At 37.0% G+C, this 14,102-nt stretch overlaps 1 protein-coding gene and 1 long non-coding RNA gene across 3 annotated transcripts; both read right to left on the minus strand.

Moving 5' to 3' along the window:
* Positions 1–7,350: 7,350 nt before the first annotated feature.
* On the minus strand, positions 7,351–8,241 carry LOC112198947 (probable sucrose-phosphate synthase 1). Its single transcript, XM_024340027.2, has 3 exons — positions 8,114–8,241; positions 7,910–7,973; positions 7,351–7,764 (listed from the first exon to the last, which is right to left on the minus strand). Exons 1-3 carry the CDS (start codon positions 8,194–8,196, stop codon positions 7,351–7,353), a joined length of 561 nt encoding a protein of 186 aa, XP_024195795.2. The 5' UTR covers positions 8,197–8,241.
* A 3,593-nt stretch (positions 8,242–11,834) lies between these two features.
* Positions 11,835–13,423, minus strand: LOC112197248. Of its 2 annotated transcripts, none has more exons than XR_002935603.2 (3): positions 13,199–13,423; positions 12,429–12,572; positions 11,835–12,295 (listed from the first exon to the last, which is right to left on the minus strand). It is a non-coding gene; the product is annotated as an uncharacterized LOC112197248 (long non-coding RNA). The 2 variants fall into 2 exon arrangements; XR_005809938.1 differs by having other exon boundaries at positions 12,420–12,572.
* Positions 13,424–14,102: the final 679 nt, after the last annotated feature.

A 14,102-nucleotide genomic window follows, 5' to 3' on the forward strand; every position in this document is an offset into this window, starting at 1 on the left:
GGCGTAAGCCTTACGATATAAAAGGTTTATACATATATTTATATATATAGCACACTAATAATAGAGAAAATACTTATTCATTATCATTAATGAAAGGTTTGTGATGATTAATTGGTTATTATTTATTGAGAATGGTGTATATAATTATATGATTAGTTATATTTATGAGATATATAGTTGTATACGAGTAGAAGATAAAAACTAGAATATATAGCTGTATAAGATAAAGAAGAAAACTAAAACTTTTATACTGTGGATTCAATTTGAAGAATAGTCCTTATCATCAGAAGATAAAGATAAGGACTTTGGTTTAACAGAACTCATAATAATTCATAATAAACCAGGATTCATTTTGTGAAGGAGAGACCTATGCTCCATCTTGCTTCTTGCTGCTTCTCATTATGTTCCCATCCCTGTACGTTAGTTTCAAGACCCGAGCTTTCCTCTCCCATCTGTTCATCACCACAGTATATACTCCAAGTCGTGAACCCCACCAGAAGTTGTTTTCTTAGAACAACTCAAGACCATGAGTTTTGAAGTCATGGAACAGAAGTTTGACAAAGAGAAGCTTGACAAACAGAAGTATAATAGCAGCTATGGGCCATTTTCATGAAACATCAGAGTTTAAGGTAACAGTTCTTGGGAATTCTAACAAAGAGAAGCTATAAATCATAGTTGATTACTTGGAGATCCCTAAACAATAGTCACAACAAAAGCATTTCGCATCTGGTCTAGACTCGGTTGAGAAATTGGGAGAATTTGAAGATACAACAAGTCTATGAGAAATTGAAAAAAAAAAAAAGTTTTCTAGGCTTTCGCTTTTCACGCCTTTTGCGCCGTCTACGCCTTGAGCAACGCTTTTGGTGTGTTCAGTGTAGGTCCGAGTTGAGGCCTTTAATGAGTGTTGCGGTGAAGATGTTGGAAGGAGAAATTGATATTCCTAGACCTTCAATTAATCCATTCCAGCACTTGCCAGACACTCCTATCATGGCAGCATATAGCACTAGTGCCTTCGACACGGATTCCTCTCAAACAATAACTGGATATAACATTGTTTGTAAGACTCCCATCATGAAAAAGTATGAGATTGAAATAGCGTCTACTTAAGTAGGTTGAAGCAAGTCCTGACTGATTCTCTTTTATTTTCTTGCAAAATGTCACGTCTCTCAATTATGTATATTATAGGCAAATAGACATGGTTTTGATTGTACAACTCCTGAAACTGTGCTGATCAGCAGTCATGACTCATGACCTGTTCCCTTATTATATTGAACAATGAGCGTATGTATGCATCTCCTCTCGCATTCCATAAACTGCTCTTATATAAGTTCCATTACATTTTTGAAATGGCACTCTGCTAAAGGATATTGGAATTTCTTGAAAGTGTCACAATGTGAACTATCTGGTTCAGTATAGAATGATTACTGCATTGCATTTTTTTATGAAATTGTGCAAATGTTCAAGGAAAATGTGCTGTTTGTTGGCTTGTCGTATAACACAGGTACTTGATTCCTGTTGTTCTTAGTAAAAACTTGATTCTTGCTATATAGTCCTCTAAGATTAAATTTATGAGGCAACACCTTTGAATTTATACTGTAAGGCTACAAAATCCTGTAGTTATTACATTCACAAAATTCAGAATTAACTCCATGACATTAATTACTTCGCATTACAGGATCAACTATTATGTCATTTGTGGAACTTAAAACCCATAGCAATATTGTAAGCTGGTCTAAGTGGAGTTGACGACTCTCTTCCATGAATCCTTAAACATGACACATACACTTCTTTTTAAAAATATAATCCCCAATTTTCATATATATATTATGTATGTAGTGTTAGACAACAATCAGGCTTCCTTGAAATGGTGGTACAACTCAGAGTGGGTGCTTCTTAGCATGCATCTATAATGTAAGACTGAAATTTATTGAATTTCGGCGTCGTAGACACCATAATTATGAGAAGGTACGTATACTATCCTTGGTTATACACTTATACGATATACAACTCGACCGGCATCATAAAAACTTTAATCCCCACAAAGATATTGATGTACTATCACACACTACTACACAAAGTGAATCAGACAACAGTCAAAAGCCTGTTGTCTGAATGAAAATGGAGATGTTGTAAACTAGCGTGTTGTCTGATCTCCCCCATCAGACAACATTCTTTTTTAATTGTCTCTCTGGTCATTCACACAACATGTGTACCTAAATATGTGTTGTCTAAATTTACCAAATTTCGATTCATGACGGTAGTCTGTTGTCGGGTATGAACTCAGACAACAGCTTATTGTCGGGGTGTTGAGTGAAATTCACCAAACACAACAATCTTTCCAAGCCTTTGTTGTCTGCTATATATTTTCAACGACAATATTGTATGAGACCTGATGTGTGAAGTAAACATCACACAAGCATTTTTGATTACCAAATGTTGTGTGAAATGTATTACAAATATCAATTTGCTCGATATGGTGTTGTCTCGGGTGAACCTCAGACTACATCTTCAATTACCGTGTGTTGTCTGAATATCTCTAAGATAACAATTATCTAGATTCCAATGTTGTCTAAAATTCAATTAATATAACAAAATTAATTAAGCATGTGTTGTATCGGATGAATTTCAGACAACACATTTTTTCTTCTTCTTGTTGTCTGAATTAACAGTTATATAACAAGTTTGATGATACTGATGTTGTCTAAATGTAATTTAAGATAACATTAATGTTGATGAATTTGTTGTCTTGAATGAACCTCAGACCACAATATTCCTTCCTTCTTGTTGTCGGTGTTCCTTTAAGACGACAAATTGCTGGATGTCATTGTTGTCTAAACTAGCTTAAGATGACAAGTTGGTAGATGCAAATGTTGTCTGAATATCTTTGAGATGACAAGTTGGTATATAAAGGTGTTGTCTGAATTCTCCTCAGACAATAAGCTTTATTTGGACCTTTCTTTTGTGTTGTGTGATAGTTTGCACTACAACAGTTACATTCATATATATGTTGTTGGACTTAAGTTTGCACAATTGATCTGGAAATAGGCAGATATGAAATTCAAAGTTGTCATTTACTTCATCATTCTCATACATCATTCTCGCAAATCTTACATTATCAATTCAAAGTACAAGCATCAACTCATGTCCAACCAAATCCATAGAACAAAGTTTCAACTGAACTAAAAAAGAAGATATAGCTCCATAAGTACCAAGCGCAATGCTTACATATATGTCTTCACCATAAACTTTGCCCACTCATTTCTGACCACATCAATATCTTCCTGGGTATATGTTGCTTTGCCTCTTCTCTCCCACTGAAATAAATTAGTTTGTAGTTAGTAATGGACAAATTTGCAAAAAGAATCTATAGTTGTACGTCATTGAGCATTATGTTTCAACTGACATATCCAAGCAATCGTCATTAACCAAAAAATTACATATACATGTCATTGTTCAACAAAAGACATGTAAAACAACAGCAACCAAAATTTCAAGCATTCTGGACAACCTTGACATAATCCAAGCAACCAACACCAACCAAAAGTCATATTCACCTTAAGATTACTATTAACAGATAAAAGTACCTTTGGTTTTGCTGCTAGACGATAGATGTCAGGAACATCAGACTGCTTGTGGTGTTTCGGATATGCCACATGACCATACAGATCATATCTGTCAATCAGCTTTAAAATAGAAAGAAGCACAGAGGCATTTGTGCTCGACATTTCATCAATATCATCGCGGTTTCCCATAATTAATGTCTTCAATGACACAAAAGGTGAAAAGTTCATCCTTAAATATATGATTATATATTATTCTGTTTTTTGTTGGCTGAATAAGGAAGCCTCATCTATTTGTCAGGGGACTATTTGAATTACATAGTAGGAAGGTGCAGTTAAGAATTTGAACTTACAAGGTTAGAAAGATCCCTCAAAGGGCGACACTCTCCAAATGCTTTAACTAAAGTCGTAATATTCTTCTTAGGATCTGCCCTGGCAAGAGCAAGTATCATAGGCTTGCGCGGGTTGGTAAAGAAACGCATAATCTGCCAATTAGAAATCACTAGAAATGACGCCCGCGCGTTGCTGCGGGGTGTTCAATGTTTAACTACAGTAAACATGAAAATTTGAAACATGCTATAAGTAACCAAAGTATTTCTTACAGTTACAGATTTGAAGACATACATATTGAAACAAAATAGTTAGGCTTAGAATAAACTATTTTACGTCAAAGTACGCACCAAACCTCAAATCACTATGTAGATACCTCAAGAAAGAATTCAGTATATTCTATTAACGAAAGATAAGCAACCGCATGTATGCAACTTACTGAATTGCTGAAGCAAAGGATGTAGTTTTGTAGCTAACACAACCAATACTTCGCAATGTGGAAGTTGTCAATCAATGTGAAGTGGAGATTGACCTGCTTGATAAAGAGATTATTGTTAGAAAAAGAATTTATCGCAGTCTTGGTAGGGTAAATAAAGGTAGTAACTAAATTTAATCATAATTACCTTTGAGCTGTATTAGTAATGTGCTTTTAAATTCTGAAACAGCCTTCTTTTGTGCACTATAGTTAATGGCCTAAAAACAAACATATAAATTACTCATATTAAATATGAAGAGGAAGACAGAATTACAGGTATAGTAATTATAAGAAGAAAGGGTGTCCAGACCAGGAAGCAAATCAGAATAAAAGTATAACAATAGAAAATCAAAAGATGATATGTATAATGGAGGATTCGAGATTCTCTTTTTGGCTTTTGAGATATCTCAAACGTCTTTCAATACGCTCCTGATCAAGCAAAATTTTAGTTATGGTTCTGTTTGTTCTATATACAAATTTACTCCTATAAGCTTTTGTCCAACCAATGACTAAAGATCATATTATCAATTTCACGTTAGTCAAATTCATACCTTCACTTCAACATGCATGCCGGTAATATGCAACTTCGCCCAAATTCCAAAGCCGATCCTTTCTTTAGCTTGACAGCAAGTATTCCAAGCATATCATCAGCTATCAGAAAATTTATTCCCAAGTGCAGAATCTGCATTCGGTAGACTGTAATACTTAAGCTTGGTGCAGTTCTAACTTTTAACACTGCAAGCACAAAGAGCACATGAAAACAACTGGCCAACACACTGGAGAAAGTAAGGCATACCAAATGGTTATCACCAGTAGACTGGTGGAGAACTGTCATCTCTGAACATGGATGGGTTCCTTCTCAAATAAAGGTACTGAGCTACGCTTTTAATCTGGAAACATACAATAATTATCATTAAAAGATAAAAAATGAGATAGTTTATCAAAACATAACCACCATGTTAGAGTAATTTACAGGTATCACCAGATAAAGATTTATGGGTAGTTTAAACACATATACGCAACTTAAGTGAAAATAGTAATTTTTAATGCAAACCTAATATAAGTGGTACAAAATTCTGAATGCTTTAATCAATATAGTAATTACTAATGCAAACCTAATATAAGTGGTACAAAATTCTGAATGCTTCTGTGAGATGCTGATGCAACATAGAACAGAAAGTTTTTGCCGCTAAAATACTTGCACTTGTATCCATAGAGGAAAGACTAAAATACATCAATTTGTATGAAAATACTATCAGAAATCCAAGATTCTGTTTAGTAAGTTGGTACCATTTTAATAAGTTGGCACCAACTATAATATGTTTTGTAGTTACGTGCTAGTGTTAAAATTTAAAAACATGCATATGCAAACTGTCCGAAAGAAGATACAGGCCAATATATATCGACATATCCTCATGAATCATGATCATGTGATGTAGTCATTGATTTAAAACTGTTACTGTATGTCGATCACGGGACATATTCCTAGGTATTGGATACTTTTGTAGAGGAATGGCCAAAGGCAATGTATCCAAAATTCTGGAATCAGCCCGAACAAATAATTTGAAGCTTGAGATATTGCAGGTGGTCATTTAAGCAATGCATTACAACAAAAAGAAACCACATGATATTCAATGTATCAATGAACTGCATTTGTGAACAATTTTGTACACACAGACAACTAAAGCTTACCCGAATAAGAGCCTCGGAGTTTTGCCCCTCTTTATGTAATGCAGGGCAACGTGAAATTATATAAGCATACTATTAAGGGTCTTTCACATACTTCATGATACGGGGTCTGCAAATGTGCAAAATATGCATTGTAAATAGACTATTAATATTATACAGTTAAGACTCAAGACAAATTGTTTATTGGTAAGGGTGGTTTGAAGGAAAGATAGATATCAAACGATACGGCAGTGACGTGCATTTGGATCATGCGCAAGGAAATTTCATTGAAGATGAATGTAAGACATAACCTTCTGCTCCCCTCCCTTCACCTGGAACACATTTGCATCAGAAAGTCAAAAAGATAGTTCTATTAAAGATCAAAAATAAAAATAAAGGTTATCATAGAGTACATAATTCAACCAGGAAACAATTTAATTGAATTTGTTTCGACTAAGAAATGGAAAGATAAGAAGACGTTTACTGATTTGAATTCAATTGAATTGAATAAAAACTCAATAGCCTAATAAACAGAATCATGATCGTTAACTCAAACTGAAATCAAGTAATCTAGCAGTTACTAAGCTGAATGATGTGATAATCAAGTGAACAAAATCAGTATGTATGAAAGTGAAATCTCACCAAGCCTTTCATGATGTTGACTTTCATGTCTAAGCTTGTTATCGGCTAAAAGCAGATGTTGACCTTGATGGAGGCTGGAGGTTTCTGGAATTGAAACAGTGGTGGAGATCCTTCTTATATATTCAATGGTTCGGGTAACTCACACAATGCTAAGGAACCAAAGGGCCAAAATAACTCTGAGAAGGCATGCCCAATTGAAAACTGAAATGCCAACAATAATCAACCATGACCACAATAGAAGATATAGGGTTGTTCAAAGTAATCAAAAGCAAAGTAGAAATTTTGAAAAGAGGATATCAATCAGCAGAGACTAAATCAAATGCCTATATCTCTGACCTCAGCACAAACAAAACTAAGCGAAGAAGAACACAGCAGGAAAATAGGATTTCCAAACCTGCAATCGTTTACTCTCCAAACCAAACCCAAATCTATCAGTCCTCTTGTTCTTCTAGTCGAACACTGCAGTGATAAAGCAAGTGTCAATCATGTATGCAAACAGAACTAAACCAATCAACCAGTTAAAGAAGAAAAAGCGAATGATAATGAGTGATGATCCTAACCGATCTTTTGTGGTGACTGATATTGATTGCATATTTAAAACAGTGGAGAAACTGTGTTGGGTCTTTGCAGACACTTCCCGAACAACCTAATAAGTCAATTGCAGATTTTATAGCATTAGAATATGTGGTAGAAGTGTAAATTGCCAGAAAAGTCGGATAAATCTAGAATCTTAGAAAGTAGAAGTGTAAAGTAGAAGTGTAAACAACCTCCAATTTGCTCTCCAAGAGCTTTGGACAACTGTATAATATGGTTAAGTGCTCCATCTACAAACTCAGGAATGTGTGGCCAAAGGAGTTCTTTGGGAACGTATTTATCTTTTGGGCCAAATGGTATACGCACTATATAAGCCCCAGTACTCTCCCCAAGCTCCTCTTGTGGATTCTCAGAGTTTACTGGATTCAACATTTCAGTTGGTTCCCCATAACTCCAATCCACATCTGGAGATGAAACTTGTCTTGTTAGTAAATCAACGCGATAAACTCCAGGCATTGAACCCAAGGCCCTGGCAAGTTCCACAACATACTTGACCTGATAACAATAAAACATTTATACTCTCAATGAATTGATAGAAGATGTTATGATTCTAGTCAAAATGTATCCAGTATTGACTATATGGAGAACACATGCATAGAGAACAATATGGGGAATAACAATTTCTATTTGTAACCGTTACCTGGCCACCTGTATCAGAATCACGACCAAGCTCCATGTTTTCACCGCGTATCAAGCCATGGAGGCTGCATGAAGACTGCTTGTTAGAAATTAAAGCATCAAGTGGTATCAAGAGTGCAAGATATATCATATGCATCGTCTTCCATAAAACCTGAAACTTAAATTGCATTAATTAAGGGAAAAAAAAAGTTGTTTAGCTCATTGCCTTATTAACACAATGTAGAATTTCTTTTCCTTTTGATGAGCAGCCCAGTTCTCCATCACATCCATAGAATTGATTCTACGCATTCTTCCTCCTCTAGTGCTATCACTATTATGAGCTGAAATATCACCAACTGTTCCTCTCCTCGGCGCTCCTCGCCGTCGCCGCAGCCTGAAAAAAAAAAAAAACAAAAAAAACAAAGCAAAAAACCAACCGGTGATCAAAAACTGAAACGTAAAATCGAGATTAACGACGAGATTAGATTCGGCACATACTCGAACCCAGGAGCGGTGGAGATCAGTCTCATCGTAGCGAGTGATGACCTATTCGACGAAGTAACGAGTGGGACTGAAACGACCTCGTTCCCGGAGCAGCAGCGAGGACGAAGATTTGGCGTCGTCGAGAATGGCCTCTAAGTAACTGTTCACCCAGTCATTTCCCGCCATTGCCGCTTCTTCTACACAGAGCCAGAGCCAGAAAACAGAGCAGTTTGCTTGATTACAGTTTTATATACATAAAGAGAGAAAAAAGGAGAGAAAACGGTTAGGGGTGTGGTGTGCTGGAGATTTGTGACAAAGATGGGACTAAATGTGCAGAGATGGAGTGGGAGAGAAGTTTTCGGAGAATTTTTCCTCCTCCACTTTGCGATTTCTCCAAATGACAACCAAATAAACTGAGAGCCTTCCATTAAGCTTGCATTCTAAACAAGACCCAATTCAGTAATTGAACAAAGAAACACCCAGAAATACCATCAAGTTTTTCAAATCACCAAAGACCCATCTTTTGAATCACAAAAACATAACTACCCATATCAAAAATCAATGAAATGCTGCAAAATTTCAGCTTTCAAAAGACAAAATCGCACAAATGAAACTGTGCTCCACCCAGAACATGAAGTAAAGAAATTCAAGGTTTTTGACATTATACAAAATCAGAACAAGAAGATGAAGACAGACCAGAGGAGAAGAAGAGAGACAAGTCGGCTATCCTTCTTTACCCTTGGACCTCCCAAACACCACCCAATTCACGTTATAACTAGAACAAGCAATGACATCAACATCTCAAAATCTCAAACTCAAATAAAACCCAAACCTAATCATACCCAACAAACCCAGATTGAAAATTTCCAAACCCTAATAAAACAAAGGCCTAATTAAAGAGGGATATAGTACCTGTAGACTAATCGACCAGAGTTGATGCAGCCGTAAGCTTCGGCGACTTCGAGCTCAGGCAGCAGAGAGAGTAAACCACCTGGGTAGCGACTAAGCTTCGGCGACTTCGAGCTCGACCAGGTAGCGACTTCGAGCGGAGAGAGAGTGAGAGTGAGAGGCGGAGAGAGAGTGAGGCGAGAGCGAGAGAGTGAGAGTGAGAGGCGGAGAGAGAGTGAGGTGAGAGCGAGAGAGTGAGAGTGAGAGGCGGAGAGAGAGTGAGGTGAGAGCGAGAGAGAGTGAGTTCTGGTTTCGATAGGCTGCTGAGATGGTGAGATGGTGAGAGCAAAAAGGAGGGAGAATGACCTAATTTCTTTCAAGAAACGGAGGGAAGTTTTTGGCTTCGATACGACCAAGGAAAGAGATCTGCTAGCTCAAAAGGATTTGACCGATTTGTGTTTTGGGCTTTTGGCTACAAAAAATAAATATAAATTAAACTTTTTGGTTTTTTCTGATTTCTCAGACAACACGTGTCCTAATAACTGTTGTCTTACAGTTATCAATTTCACCAAACTCCAATTGATTACAATGTGTTGGCTGAGTTTGAGAAGAAACGACAAGTATAACTAATGTGTCGTATGTCGTCTGATACATGTCGTGTGATTCACTTTGTGTAGTAGTGACAGACAAATTAAGTTCGAAATACATAACAACTTCTTTCTCAACTAAATCTACAAGATGTCTTGAAGCTGTTGTCACCCTCTGGAGCAATATGGATTGCAAATTTGCAGTAAGTCTGTATGCATCTGGGTTACAACGATCAACATTAACATCATATATATACTTTAAGTTTGTCGATCGTAACCAGCAACAACAAAATATATATTTGGCTTAAGAGTGAAAAGCAGGGATCTTGTAGTGTTGGTGATTTCTTTACCAAGGGAGTATAATCTTGATGTTTCCCTCAAACCTGCTGTAAGTGATCGACCTAGATAGTCGAATTTGATCACTTTACGAAGAATAAGCGACTGTGAGAAATCAGTAGCATGATTCCGAACGTGTATTTCAGATTTTTTTTTGTTCTTGGCCAAAAAAAAAAAAGGATATTTTTTTGTTCCTCAGTCAAAGTCCATATGTTTTGCTCAAAGCAAAGAATACAAGGTGTCTCAAGTTCAGCAGTGGCCTAGACATCCAAAAAATTGTTGACGGTTTGAACGTTATAGTGGAAGACTTTCATGCCTTCTCTTTTTTGGTCCCTTGTCTCAATTAAGTTTTATCCATGTACATGACATCTAGCATTGTCATAAGTCATAACGTCATTTTATTACGATCTAAATTTTTTTGGTTTCAATAGAGTACGTTTATGTGAATAAGTTATATGTAACAATGGTCTTCACTTTGTGTGACCATGAATTCGAGTATATATGCCCATGAACTCTTCAAAAGATTGAAAGTTAATAAATTTGAAATTATTCTGTCTTGATGAAATTATCAGTACATGCAGTATATGCTAATGAATTAAAAGGCGCGCCTCTTAAAAAGTGGAAATCAGGCCTGAAATTGAGTGGGTTTCATTGGTAAGGTGATGAGGACGCAGCGTCCTCTTGCTTGCATGATAGCCACTGTCCTCTTGTTCTCTCTTTCTCTAGTGTCTCCTTCTCTCTCCCCCATTGAAAGATATGACGGCCTTGAAGGCCTGTGTGAATTTGTTCTATTAGAGAAACTGTTACTCAACATGGTTATTATGGAAGAGATCAAGAGAAGGCCATTATGGGTGGGCATGGAATAATTGCAGATTTTGCTTGATGTGTATTTTCTGTCCTGCTTGTTTTTATGCATCACATGCATTACTCGACTCCCTGGTTGGTGAACCTGTTATTGGCTTCTTCCCTGGTTGTAATTTATTTGTTCCATTTCTGAATTGCAGATATGTTGAATCACTGACTACAGGGTTGCCAACCAGGTTTGCATTTGAAAACTTCAGGAATGAAAATGCATAAGTTAATATTTACTTGTTCCACCTTGTCATTAGATGGTGAGGAACTGAAACCATTAGTTGGTGCAGAGTGCTGCTTGAACCAAGAAATCTGAGAGGTTGAGAGTTGAGAGTCCGAGAGTTATGAATGGGAGCTAAACTGGGTTTACTATGTTGAGGCCAAGTAGTATATGATTGTCTCTTGTCATAATTGATATGCTGTCATAATTGTTTACAATTGTATAATACCAATTGTATAAGACCAATTATATAATACCAATTGTATGTCATTTTGGTTACTCTTAATGTGGTATATATAAGAGTAATAATTACATCAATATATGAGGCTTACGCCTTACGCCTCAAGACGAATGCCTTCTTGAGGCTCACCGAAAAACGCCTCGGCCTACACCTCAGCGTTTTAAAACATTGGTATATATATGCACAGACATTTTCCAAGATATTTTTCTAGCTAGTAAGGGAGCAATTATCACCAGGACTATTTTTCTTTTCCATATATAGATTGGTTAGAATGATTAGACTGAAGCAACACAGCAATATGGTAGGAAAAGAAATCATATTTCTGAAGTGTGAAATAGTAATTATCCAGACAAAATGGCAAATCCCATAGTTTTGTAAGAAAAAAAAAGATAATAACAGAACTTATTCATGTCTCTATTCTGGTAAATCATTGATCCATCTCGAGTTCTCGACAATTTCCTTGTTGTGAGCTGCATTTATGAATTCATCAACCCATCCCTACTGTGCTGTAAACACTAGGCTTCCAGCTGTAGGGCATCAGCATCCCAAAGGTAGACTAGTTGCCATGCCAGCTGACTGGCAGACTGTAACAAATACCTGTAAGTCCCTCCCACGTTGTCTCGAGTCCATTTTTGCTTCTTACTTTTGATGCCAGTCGATCTTGGGACCTCGTAGTCTTTGCAATTAAAGCAAAGCCAACAGACCTCCAAGTGACCAGCAAGTCCATTGGGTTGTGAATTCCATTCATGGGTTCATTAACCCATGATCAATTCTACAGAGTGCCTACCACTCTCCCGATTTCTGGAAGTCAAATTCAATTTATAACCATTAGCAGTTATCCACGAAGGCCATTAAACAACATATATTCGAGAGAAACGGTCATCATGAATAAGATTATCATATTGAATAACTGAATGGGAATGACCTAGCTCACCAGCCTGTGAATGATCACCAACAACTTGGAATGCCTCAGGTGCCTGCTTTGATTGTTGTCCATGCTGAATGTATGAACTCTTTTACAGCTTTGACTCCACACAATTGTTTTTTTTTTTTTTTTGTATGGGGTTCATAGGGAAAACTGCAATTGGATTGTCTATGTTAATTTAGGTATGCTTGAATGGGAAGGGAAAAAGATGAAATAATTAGATAGATATGTGGATTATGCGTGATATACTGATATACGTATGATGGTATACTGATATACATATGATGGCAACTATATGCAGTCCACTTAATAGGGTAGTATTGCAATTACAACAAAATGAGATTGGGTTGCTGGTTATTATTCTCCTTTTGTTGAGACCCTAGAACGGTCTAGGAAAACCAAATGAAAGATGCTGATCATGAAGCTAAAGGTAAAACTGTAAAAGATATGGATTCACATACTAGGAATGGGCTCTAGCTAAAAGAAAACACAACCCAAGGATGACTGAGAGACGCTATTCTGGATGAACTACTATGAATATGCTTATCATATACCCCTAGGACACTCTAGGAAGCAAAATGAAGGATGCTAATAAACGATCTGTTCTTCATACTAAGATGAACAAGATCTTTCACAATAGTGAAATTCTTAGTTATCATAGAAGTGTCAGATCGATCTAGTGGCAAAAACGATAAAATTAAAATCACAAAAACTATTTTAATACATCAAAATCCTAACAGCTAGCTCAGTTAGTGATATGTATTGATATTGTATATTACCTCTCTGGTAAATCATTGATCCGATATTGGGACCATCTACGGGTCATCTGATCACAAGCATCGCGTTCATCCTGTGTTTCTGATGTTACATCAGACATTCCAGATTTCCAACCCACCCAATCACACTGAATTAGAGCTTTTGTGTTCCTCAACCACCCTGTCTGTTGAGGCATTTAAACACAAAAGGGAAGCCGGTTTTGGCAGAAACAATGGGCAGCCAATTCATTGTGCGTTTAGGTTCGTGGAATTGGATCATATCCACGATATGGAAGGTGTGCTTTACTATTTGAGACTCTTACTATTTTTCTTTTTTTGGCTTATCACCATTTTTTTTTTTTTTTGAGTAAAAGAAGTCATCCCATTATGTAATTCAGCAAGCAGTACAAAAACGATCCACCCCTATGGGGTCGACAGAAAGAACCGTTCCGTAAAAACCACTACAAAGCCACCCCTAACTAAAAGAGCAAATAAACCAGTAATCTCCAAGCACACCCACATTTTAGGATTAAGCCCAAAACAAAGAAAAGTAGAGCCCCGAAGAAGATTTAAAAACCCCAATGGGGACAACGAGGTCTCTCTTTTCTTTGCGATCTCTCCCGCTCAATGCAAGAAAAAAATAGGTCCATCATTCACAAAAGAATGAACGCCCAAAACTAAATTAAAATTTAAAGACAAAGTAACGGCCCAGGCCCAAAACAAAACCCTAGCAGCCAAATACCAGGCCCAACCAAAACACTTAGGGTAAACCCTAGATGAGAATGCAGTCAAGCCGCCGCCGTCACCACTCGCCGGAATACGTCGCCTGCACTGCCACCACCATTGATAGCATCCTCCTCGTGGCCGCCACCCATACCAGCAAGCAGCCCGGATAGGAATGGACCCAATTCCAGCAAAGGATAACAAG

Source organism: Rosa chinensis, chromosome 4, assembly GCF_002994745.2.
Source record: "Rosa chinensis cultivar Old Blush chromosome 4, RchiOBHm-V2, whole genome shotgun sequence".
NCBI classification, from domain to species: Eukaryota; Viridiplantae; Streptophyta; class Magnoliopsida; order Rosales; family Rosaceae; genus Rosa; species Rosa chinensis.

Excerpts from the sequence above, each read along its gene's own strand:
- LOC112198947 (XM_024340027.2), bottom strand. The coding sequence starts at position 8,196 with ATGCGTAGAATCAATTCTATGGATGTGATGGAGAACTGGGCTGCTCAT. Across the intron at positions 7,974-8,113 it reads TTCTACATTGTGTTAATAAG|CCTCCATGGCTTGATACGCG; the intron begins GCAATGAGCTAA and ends GTCTTCATGCAG. Across the intron at positions 7,765-7,909 it reads ATTCTGATACAGGTGGCCAG|GTCAAGTATGTTGTGGAACT; the intron begins GTAACGGTTACA and ends TATTGTTATCAG.